Raw genomic sequence first — 11,364 nt, 5'->3', positions numbered from 1 at the left:
CATGAGGCAAGAGGACTGCTGGAGTCCAAGAGTTGGAGGCTGTGATGAGCCGTCATCAGGCCACTGCACTCCAGCCTAGGCAACAGAGCAAGACCATGTTTCTGGAAAAAAAACAAAAAATAAAAAAAAAAACAAACCACACACCTCAAATAGTAGCCAGAATTCTTTCAAAAATATACATCCAACTTGGCATGGTGGCTCTTGCCTGTAATCCTAGCACTTTGGGAGGATGAGATGGGCAGATCATGAGGTCAGGAGTTTGAGACCAGCCTGACCAACATGGTGAAACCCCATCTTTACTAAAAATACAAAAATTAGCCAGCTGTGGTGGCACTGGCCTGTAATCCCAGCTATGGGAGGCTGAGGCAGGAGAATTGTTTGAACCTGGGAGGCGGAGGTTGCAGTGAGCTGAGATTGCACCACTGCACTCCAGCCTGGGTAGCAGATCGAGACTCCATCTCAAAAAAAAAAAAAAAAAAACACCAACCGACCTTAACATCTCTCTGCTCAAAACCCTTCATGGCTCCCAACCTCCATTTGGTATGTGCAATAAAACCCAACCTCCTTTTGTCTCTTGGGGATACTGGTGACACCATGCATCCCAATCCTATGCAATGTGCTATGACAAAGGAAAGGACAGGGATTGAGAGAAGGGGCAGGTATGAGGGCAGGGACAGCCTATGACACGGAAGCAGAGGCCAGAAGGGCATTCCTGGGCGCTCTCTCAAGCTCCAAGTTCAGTGGCAGGATCATCCAAGAGCTTCCGATGGGGCGGGGGGAGGGCTTTATTCGGCGGATAAGGTGGTCTCTGAATAGCTTTAAGAGTAGTTTTCGTTCGATCACGTTAGATTTCTGCTTGTGTCGTGAAGAATTGGTCGGAGGATCAGGAGGCTGTGGGTGCAGATGGGGGGGGTTGCGGGGACCCAGGGTGAACAGCTGGGCTCGGTAAAGGCTGCAAGTGGAGCCTGGCAGGCCGTATGTCCCATTGCCAAGCCCCCCGCCCCTCGGCCTGACACCATCCGTTGAACCAAAAAGGGGAAATCGTGTCCTTTGTGCCTCTGCGTCTGTGGTAAGCAGGGCCCTTCAGGGGGCGGGGCCGCCGGCAGGGTCCCCGGTGGCGCGGGTCTCAGGGCAGAGCTGCGCCTGGGGCTCGCAGATGTCTACAAGGACGCGGAGGGAGGAGGGTCCCGACACACGCCCTATTTCTGACCTGGACGTCTGCGTCCCTCGGGGCGGGGAGCGCCGGAGCCCCGCGAGAATCTGGCCCGGCTCGTTGTCTCCGAGGTGAGTGAGTGCGAGGGTGTGGGAAGCGGCCGGCCCGTCCTGGGGCCCTGCGGGGTAGCAAGGCACCGGGACTTCCGGAGAGGGCTTAACGGGGTAGCAGGGAGAGGGCGGGCTCGGGAAAGGCAGCCTTCAGCCGAGGGGTTCTCTGGGAACCGACTGGCGTGTCCCAGCCGCGGGCCCTGTCCACGCTCCGCCCGCTGCGCCGCTGCCTCCGCACCCAGGCGGACACCGCTGCGCCCCGCTTTCCAGCGCCGCTCGAACCCCCGCCCAGTCCACAAGGCAGGGATTCTGCGGTCCTCACGGAGTTATCTGGACCCGGACTAGACCAGCCCAAGGTCACCGGGCGTTCCCGGCGGGGCCAGGACAGGGCGAGGGCGGGGGCGGAGGCGGCGGCGGCGGCGGCGCCGCGTCGCCCCTGGTGCATCCCGGGAGCCGCGCCGGTGTGCCGCACCTGGGCGGCGGGCCGCCGGGCGCCGATTAGAGAGGCGGAAGTCCCCGCCGCCAGCCCTGTAGTTCGCCTTGCGGGTGGCAGCGCGTCCTCCCGCCGGCTCGGCCCTGCCCCCGACCACAACGCCCAGAAGGCCGCGCGGCGCTGGCGGAATCTGCGACGACGAGCGCGGCGGTGACATCACCGTCGCATCCAGCTCCTGGGCTCCAACTCCTCCCAGAGTCCGGGCCCTTGGCCGCGCACGGCCTGACGGGCATCGTGGTTCCCCCCTGGGCCCCCCAGCGGCGGCGCCGGCAGCACGGACTTCAACTCCCGGCGCGCCTTGCGCGCCGAGGCACGTTAACGGCAGGAGGGGAAGGGCAAACAAAGTGGAAAGCGTCGCCCGGGGGGCGGAGTAAGGCGGGGTCGGGGGGGTCCACATCCCTCCCCCTCCCCGCCGCTCCTTCCCCCTCCCCCGACGTAAACTGGGATCCCTTTCCCCTTGTGTCCGCCATATTGGACTCTAACTCTGGTCAGCGGCGGCGCTGGGACTGTGGACTCGCGGTTCCTCCCGCCCAGCGGCCTGCCCCGCAGCTCCCGCCCGCCGCAGCCCTCCCCGCCCCGGAGGCGACTCCGTGCAGCGTCCCCCGGCTGGCCGGAGCGCCCGCCGCCGCCGCCGCCTCAGCCTCCCCGCCCTCCGCCGCCGCCCGTAGCCCCCCGCGCCCGCTCCGCGCCCCTCTCCCCGCCCGCCATGAGCCCAGCCGACGCCAAACGCGGGGCCAAGCGCCGGAAGAACAAGCGGGGCGGCGGCGGCGGCGGCTCAGGCGGGGGTAACGGCGGCGCGAGCAGCGGCAAGGCCGGCCCGGCGGCGGCGCTGCGCGGCTCCCAGGGCGCGGGCCTGGCGGCCCCGGGCGGCACGGCGGGCCTGGTGGGCGGCGCGGCGGTGGCCAACGGGCCCCTGGGCGCTGGCGCGAGCGCGGGCGGCGCCGCCCCCGGAGGCTACTTCGAGGTGAGCGGCGGCGGCGGGAGGGGGTCGGTGGCGGTACGCGGTCGCGGTTCCTCGCGCCTTGCGGAGCGCGGCCTCCCGCTGTCGGCCCGAGCGCCCCGGGCCTGGGATGCTGCGGCCGGGCGGATAACGGGTCCTGCCGCGCCGTGCCTGCCGGGGTCCCGGGCCAGGGCGGCAGGTGGGCGGCTCTCGGGGTGACGCGGCCTCTGTCAGCCTCCTGAGAGAGGAGAACGTGAGCAGAGGCGGCGGGAGGGCGACACCGGGGCCACGGCTCGCGGCCGGCGGCTGGTCCAGCCCCTGAACAGGCGGGGACGTCTCCCCGGTGCAGCTCCGCGCACGGCGCTTCGCCTTCCGCAGGACTCGGCGAGTGATGCCCGCGAGGCCCGGGCTTCGGTCGTTGCCTCTCGCCCGCTGCGGCAGCCCCAGAGCGACGGCGGTTCCAGGGGTTTGAAATGTTGTTTTTTTCTGTCCGCCTTCCTTATGCCCCGCGCGTGATTGACAAGGGCCTCCCGGAAGTTTTCCTTTGGTCCTCCTATGTGGTCATTGGAGATGCACCTGACAGCCACCTGGAGCTGGCAGCCCTGGCCGTTCCTCCCCTGCTTTGTTAAGTTTTCACGGGTATTGAGTATTCTGGTTACTCAGCTATGCATTTAGGATTCGAACCTAATGAATTTGAAAGGTAATTTTTTTCAGTTTTTTGAAGAGAGCACACTTTGCACCTACCAATTATGGACCTGCCACTTTTATTCAACTGTTGGTCACAGCATTTCGGAGGCACAGTGCCTGTAAGTGGGTATGCAATTGGCACAGTCATTTCCAGTTATCCCATTGTCTCCTGAAAGAGAATAGATTTTATTGAAAAGTTGCGTTAGTTCTTGTAATGTTATTTCAACTGTTAAATTATGTAGATTCATAGAGATTGCGATTAAAACGTGAAATAAGTGTTGGGAGTATTTTTGTGCCAAATCATGACACAATTTCTTTTTTTCTTTTTTTTTTTTTTGAGACGGAGTGTCTTTGTCGCCCAGGCTGGACTGCAATGGCACGATCTCGGATCACTGCAACCTCTGCCTCCCGGGTTCAAGCTATTGTCCCGCCTCAGCCTCCCGAGTAGCTGGGATTAAAGACACCCGCCATCATGCCCAGCTAATTTTTGTATTTTTGTAAAGACGGGGTTTCACCTTGTTGGACAGGCTGGCCTTGAACTCCTGACCTCAGGTGATCCGTCGTCCTCTGCCTCCCATAGTGCTGTGCTGGGATTACAAGGCGTGGGCCACCGCCCCAGCTACACGTATTGTTTCATACAAGATTGCATTTACTGTGTTGGAGCAGTATGTACTGAGAGCAGAGGAATCATTCTCTTTGTAGAGGCTCTCTGATGCTTATACGGTAACATGAAAATACAGCAATGTGGCTGGGCACGGTGGCTCAGGCTTGTGCACTTTGGGAGACTGAGGCAGGTGAATCATGAGGTCAAGAGATCAAGACCATCCTGGTCAACATGGTAAAACCCCATGTTGACCAGGATGGGGTTTAGTGTGCCACCACGTCCAGCTAATTTTTGTATTTTTAGCTGGACATGGTGGCGCACACCTGTAGTGCTAGCTACTCAGGAGGCTGAGGCAGGAGAATCGCTTGAACCCAGGAGGCAGATGTTGCAGTGAGCTGAGATCGTGCCACTACACTCCAGCCTGGCAACATAGCCAGACTCTAGAAAAGAAAATACAGCAATGTATATTTCAGTGTAAAGTACTTCCGGTGTTCTTTGCAGTATAAGTGCATCTGTTGGAGCTTTTTTTTTTTTTTTTTTTGAGACGGAGTTTTGCCCTTGTCGCCCAGGCTGGAGTGCAGTGGCACGGTATCAGCTCATGGCAACCTCCACCTCCTGGGTTCAAGGGATTCCCCTACCTCAGCCTCCAGAGTAGCTAGGATTACAGGTATGTGCCACCACACCCAGCTAATACTGTGTTTTTAGTAGAGACAAGGTTTCTCCATGTTGGTCAAGCTGGTCTCCAGCTCCCTACCTCGGCCTCCCAAAGTGCTGGGATTACAGGTGTGAACCACTGTGCTCCACTGTTTTTATTATTATTGTTACTTTAGGGTCTTGGGCTGTAGTCCTGGACTCAGTCTCCAGAGATTGCCCTCATCCAGTGTCCTGGAGATCAAAACAGGCTATAGTTCTTGGGATCAAGGATGAAGCTTGTGCGTTTGGATCATTGGGGTTTTTAAGGGCAGTGTTTGCTGCTGTGGGTAGGGGAGGGTGGGAGGTTTGCCTGTGCATATCCTTCCAAAAAATATTGATAACGTTTGCTGTAGCTGCATGTAAAATATACCCATTTCTAGTGATTCAATGAAAACCAGTTGGTGGCACAATAAAATCCTTAGTTTTAGTCTTTCATACCATTTCAAGTTTTACTAATTCACATTTGCTTTGGAATACTTAGCTAAAATATACCTTCTATTATTTTTGTCACATTATTCAAAATCAGATAACTATATACCTAGTATTTTATTTAAGATAGGGTCTTGCTATGTTGCTCAGGCTGGCCTTGAGCTCATGGGCTCAATCGATCCCTCTCATCTTAGTTTTGTTAATGGCTAAGGGTACAGACGTCTTGCCACTGTGCCCACCTGAGAATTATTTTTGACAAGACTCTGATATTCTGTTAAACTAGTATGCATCAGGATTTCGTTGTTGTTGTTGCTTTTTTGAGACAGAGTATCGCTCTGTCACCAGGTGCCAGGCTGGAGTATAGTGGCACGATCACGGCTCACTGCAACCTCTGCCTCCCAGGTTCAAGCAATTCTCCTGCCTCAGCCTCCCAAGTAGCTGGGACTACAGGCGCGTGCTGCCATACCCAGCTAATTTTTGTATTTTTAGTAGAGACAGGGTTTCACCGTGTTGGCTAGGATGGTCTTGATCTCTTGACCTTGTGATCCGCCCACCTGGGCCTCCCAAGGTGCTGGGATTACAAGTGTGAGCCACCGCACCTGGCCCCTGTTGTTTTTAAATAGGCATGGTCTTCCTCTGTTGCATAGGCTGGAGTACAGTTGCGTGATCATAGCTCACGGTAACCTCCGATTGTTGAGCAAAGCCATCCTTCCAAGTAGCTAGGACTCTAGGTGTGTGCCACTGTGCCTGGCAAAATTTTTCTTTTAATAGCGACAGAGTCTCACTATGTTGCACAGGCTGGTCTTGAACTCCTGACCTCAAGCAGTCCTCTCATCTTTCTTTCCCAAAGTTCTGGAATTACAGGTGTGAGCCACTGCAACTGTTCTATCAAGGTTTTTGACTATGACCCACTCTAAGAAATAAAATCTGTTAAGACCTGGGAGACACACACGTAAACACAAAAATTTTACAAAATATTTTAGGACTGGGCGCGGTGGCTCACGCTTGTAATCCCAGCACTTTGGGAGGCCAAGGTGGGTGGATCACCTGAGGTCAGAAGTTCGAGACCAGCCTCGTCAACATGGTGAAACCCGTCTCTACTAAAAAATACAATAAATTAGTCAGGCATGGTGGTGTGGACCTGAAATCCTAGCTACTCAGGAGACGGAGGTAGAAGAATCACTTGAACCTGGGAGGCAGAGGTTGCAGTAAGCTGAGATTGAGCCAGTGTACTCCAGCCTGGGCAACAAGAGTGAAACTACCTCTCAAAGAAAACAAAAAACTGGCTGAGCTCGGTGGCCCATGCTTGTAATCCCAGCACTTTGGGTGTCGAGATGGGTGGATCACCTGAGATCAGGAGTTCAAAATCAGCCTGGCCAACATGGTGAAACCTCATCTCTACTAAAAATACAGAAATTAGTGGGGAATACTGGTGGATGCCTGTAATCCCAGCTACTTGGGAGGCTGAGGCAGGAGAATTGCTTGAACCTGGGAGGCAGAGATTGCAGTGAGCCCGGATCGCACCACTGCACTCCAGCCCGGGCAACAGAGCAAGACTGTCTGAAAACACAAAACAAAACAGTATTTTAATACTTTTCTGATCTTTTCTATTTCATGTAATCTCATTAATAAAATCTGGGCTATAGTTCACAGAATTAGTTCATTGTGTGCTGTTGTGTCCTGCACCTTGACATTTACTTTTACTGTATTTTATTTATTTTTTTCTTTTTTTTCTTTTTGAGACGGAGTTTCGCTCTTGTTATCCAGGCTGGAGTGCAATGGCGCAATCTCGGTTCACCGCAACCTCCGCCTCCTGGGTTCAGGCAATTCTCCTGCCTCAGCCTCCTGAGCAGCTGGGATTATAGGCATGCGCCACCATGCCCAGCTAATTTTTTGTAGCTTTAGTAGAGATGGGGTTTCACCGTGTTGACCAGGATGGTCTCGATCTCTTGACCTCGTGATCCACCCGCCTCGGCCTCCCAAAGTGCTGGGATTAATTTTTTTTCTTGAGATAGAGTCTTGCTCTATTACCCAGGCTGCAATGCAGTGGCATGATCTCGGCTCATTGCAACGTCCGCATCCCTGGTTCAAGTGATTCTCCTGCCTCAGCCTCCTGAGTAGCTGGGACTACAGGTGTGTGCCACCACGCCTGGCTAAGTTTTAGTATTTTTAGTAGAGACTGGGTTTTACCATGTTAGCCAGGATATCTCCATCTCCTGACCTCAGGTGATCCGCCTGCCTCACCCTCCCAAAGTGTTGGGATTACAGGCATGAGCCACCAGCGCGGCCTTTTTTTTTTTTGAGATGGAGTCTTGCTCTGTTGCCCAGGCTGGAGTGCAGTGGCATGATCTTGGCTCACTGCAACCTCTTCCTCCTAGGTTCAAGTGATTCTCCTGCCTCAGCCTCCCAAATAGCTGGAATTACAGGCTCCTGCCACCATGCCTGACTCATTTTTCTATTTTTAGTAGGGACGGATTTCACCATGTTGGTCATGCTGGTCTCAAACTCCTGACCTCAGCCTCCCAAAGTTCTGGAATTACAGGCGGAGCCACCGTGCCCAGGGCTTTTACTGTATTTTAAGCTTTTAAAATGTGTTTCCATCTTGGATGGTATTTATTTTTTATTTTTCTATTTTTTAATATATTTTTTTAATTTTGAGATGGAGTCTTGCACTGTCACCTGGGCTGGAGTGCAGTGGCACGATCTTGGCTCACAGAAACCACCTCCCTCGTTCAAGTGATTCTCCTGCTCAGCTTCCCGAGTAGCTGGAATTACAGGTGCCTGCCACCATACCTGGCTAATTTAAAAAAAAATTTTTTAATAGAGATGGAGTTTCACTGTATTGGCCAGACTGGTCTTGAACGCCTGACCTCGTGATTCACCCACCTTGGCCTCTCAAAGTGCTGGGATTACAGGCGTGAGCCACTGTGCCCGGCCAGGATTATTTTTTATTTTTGAGACAGAGTCTTACTCTGTCACCCAGGCTGGAGTGCAGTGGTGCCATGTCAGCTCACTGCAACCTCTGCCTCCTGAGTTCAAGCAATTCTCCTGCCTCTGCCTTCGAGGTAGCTGGGTGGGATTACAAGCACCTGCCACCACGGCCAGGTAATTTTTGTATTTTATTTCTTTTAAAATTTTTTTGGGACGGAGACTCCTTCTGTCACCCAAGCTGGAGTGCAGTATTGGGATCTTGGCTCACTGCACCCTTTACCTCCTGAGTTCAAACGTTTCTTCTGCCTCAGTCTCCTGAGTAGCTGGGACTACAGGCATGTACCACCACACCCGGCTAATTTTTTTGTGTTTTTAGTAGAGGCAGAGTTTCACCATGTTGGCCAGGCTGGTCTCGAACTCCTGACCTCAAGTGATCTACCCACCTAGGCCTCCCAAAGTGCTGGAATTACAGGCGTGAGTCACCGAACCTGGCCATTGGATGATATTTTAAACTTTTTTTTTCCAAGATGAAGTTTTGCTCTCGTTGCTCAGGCTGGAGTGCAATGGTGTGGTCTCTGGCTCACTGCAACCTCTGTCTTCCAGGTTCTAGTGATTCTCCTGCTTCAGCCTCCCGATTAGCACGGATTACAGGCACCTGCCATCATGCCTGGCTAATTTTTGTATTTTTAGTAGAGACGAGGTTTCACCCTGTTGACCAGGGTGGTCTTGAACTTTTGACCTCAGGTGATCCACCCACCTCGGCCTCCCAAAGTACTGGAATTACAGGCATGAGCCACTGTGCCTGGCCGATATTTTAAACTTTTAAAGCTGTTCTTAGTTTTTAAGTTTCTCTGTAAATATCTTAATAGTTGTTCGTTAAAGATACCCTTTATGGCAGTTGGGGTAAAGTATTCTTGACACTGATCACAGAAAGTCTTGCTGTAATTCTGACGCTTCTGAATTGTTTCCCCACAGATGGTGAGCTCTTTGGAGTACCTTGTATGGTGCAAAATGGCACCCAAAACAATGTCAGGAAGAAACAGTGAGCGGGTTCCAGCCCTCTTTCCCAGAGAGGCTTTCTGAGTCCTGGCAAGCATTCTCTACACTCATAGATAGTCACCAAGCCAGAAGGTGGATAAGAGAAGGCAGAGTGGAAGGACTGTCTTGATTTTTCAGGAGGGGTCACAGTCTCACTGCCCTGTTTGCTGGACATAGCACTGTGAGTTATACCCCGAACGACCTTCATGGAGGCGGCTGTTGAACCAAAGAGAGTGTTTTCGCATGTTGGTAGCTTCAACAAAGGAGATGAGGTTTCATCCTGTTGACCAGGGTGGTCTTGAACTTCTGACCTATTTCTCCCAGGACCATGAGAGAAGTAGAAAAACATAACTTAGCTTATAGGGTCTTTGATCCAAAACAGAACTCATGTACACAAAGCTTGGGGAACCACAGATTTGATAGGCTCTGTTCCATGGGCAGGGCGTCAACCTGCACTACCTCAGTTTTCTAAATGATAGGGCGTTACAGGCTTGATGACTCATGCCTGTAATCCCAGGATTTAGGGAGGCCAGGGTGAGAGGATCACTTAAGTCTAGGAGTTCAGGATCAGCCTGAGTAACATGGAGAGGCCACCCCCTCCCATGTTAAAATTTAAAAGTCAAAAATTTTAACTTTTAAAAAGTTAAAAATTAGCCACCATAGGGGCCTGGTGTGGTGGCTCACACCTGTTACATCAGCACTTTGGGAGGCTGAGGCAGGCAGATCACTTGAGGTCAGGAGTTTGAGACCAGCCTGGCCAATATAGTGAAACCCTGTCTCTACTAAAAAATACAAAAATTAGCCGGGCGTGGTGATGAGTGCCTGTAATCTCAGCTGAGGCATGAGAATTGTTTGAACCCGGTGGGCGGAGGTTGCACAGTCAATCGAGATTGCGCCATTGCGCTGGGCAAAAAAGCAAGATGTTGTCTCCAAAAAAAAAAAAAAAAAAAAAGCCACCGTATAGTGTATCCTCTGGTTTGATGGTATGATCATTGTATAAACAAGCCTTGTGTGATTTTTATGGATCTTTGGGGTATATCAGGGTGTACTTAGAGGTCTTCCATGTGTTGTAGAAATTGCTACCATGGTGAAGTGAGGTTATCATTAACTCTAGTTCACATTTGCCATAGTGACCTGGGAAATAGATTGAAGAAAAATGTGAAACTTCCTGTGTCTTAACTAAAATTAACAATTTTAACTTAAAAAAGTTTAAATGGGCCAGGTACGGTGGCTCACACCTGTAATCCCAGCACTTTGGGAGGCCAAGGCGGGCAGATCACGAGGTCAGGAGATCGAGACCATCCTGGCCAACATGGTAAAACCCCATCTCTACTAAAAATACAAAAAAATTAGCTGAGTGTGGTGGCATATGCCTGTAGTCCCAGCTAATTGGGAGGCTGAAGCAGGAAAATTGCTTGAATTCAGGAAGTGGAGGTTGCAGTGAGCTGAGATTGTGCCACTGTGCTACACAGCCTGGTGAATAGTGTGAGAGACTGTCTCAAAAAAAAAAAAAGTTTAAATGATTACCATACAGGCTTTAGAAATGGTGCAGCTGCAGAGAGCATTTCTGTGATTCAGTATTTTTATGTGTGTATACACCCATGTAATAAATATATCAAGATAATACAGTCTGGGCACAGTGGCCTACACCCATAATCCTAGCACTTTGGAAGGCTGAGATGGGAGGGTCACTTGAGGCCAGGAGTTCAAGACTCGTTTGGGCAGTATAGCGAGTCTCTGTCTCCTCAGAAAACTTGAGGAATTAGCCTGGCCGGCCACAGTGGCTCATGCCTGTAATCCCAGCCCTTTGGGAGGCCTAGGTGGGCAGATCACGAGCTCTGGAGTTTGAGACCAGCCTGGCCAATGTGATGAAACCCCAACTCTACTAAAAATACAAAAAAATTAGCTGGGTATGGTTGCGGGCCCCTGTAATCTCAGTTACATAGGAGGCTCAGGCGAAAGAATCGCTTGAGCTCAGGAATCTGAGGGTTACAGTGAGTGTGGTTGCATCACAACAGCACTCCAAGCTGGGTGACAGGGAGACTTTATCTTAAAAAAACAAAAAAGAATGTAGATAATTCTCCAGGATGCTCCCTGTTCCCCTTCATAGTCATTGCTACTACTGATCTGATCTGTATCCTTTAGATGGATTTTGCCTTTGAATTTTTTTTTTGAAACGGAATCTGGCTCTGTTTGCCCAGGCTGGAGTGCGGTGGTGTGATCTTGGGTCACCGCAACCTTTGTGTCTCAGGTTCAAGCGATTCTCCTGCCTCAGCCTCCTGAGTA

General features: G+C 52.1%; 1 protein-coding gene across 4 annotated transcripts in view; it reads left to right on the top strand.

The window, feature by feature from the left end:
• The first annotated feature begins 911 nt into the window (after positions 1-911).
• Positions 912-11,364, top strand: part of FAM193A (family with sequence similarity 193 member A) — a 204,461-nt gene continuing 194,008 nt past the window's right edge. For 2 of the 4 annotated variants that reach the window (XM_017514331.2, XM_017514334.2), the window contains exon 1: positions 2,324-2,720. In XM_017514331.2, the coding sequence (XP_017369820.1) occupies positions 2,463-2,720 (258 nt within the window). In that variant the 5' untranslated portion in view covers positions 2,324-2,462. Of the gene's footprint in view, positions 1,285-2,207; positions 2,721-11,364 lie in introns of those variants that run through there. The other 2 variants (XM_017514333.2, XM_017514332.2) reach the window with 2 other exon arrangements.

Source organism: Cebus imitator, unplaced genomic scaffold (genome assembly GCF_001604975.1).
Source record: "Cebus imitator isolate Cc_AM_T3 unplaced genomic scaffold, Cebus_imitator-1.0 Scaffold522, whole genome shotgun sequence".
In the NCBI taxonomy this organism is placed as follows: Eukaryota; Metazoa; Chordata; class Mammalia; order Primates; family Cebidae; genus Cebus; species Cebus imitator.
Note: the sequence above shows the minus strand (reverse complement) of the source record. Positions and strands in the feature narration are given on the sequence as shown.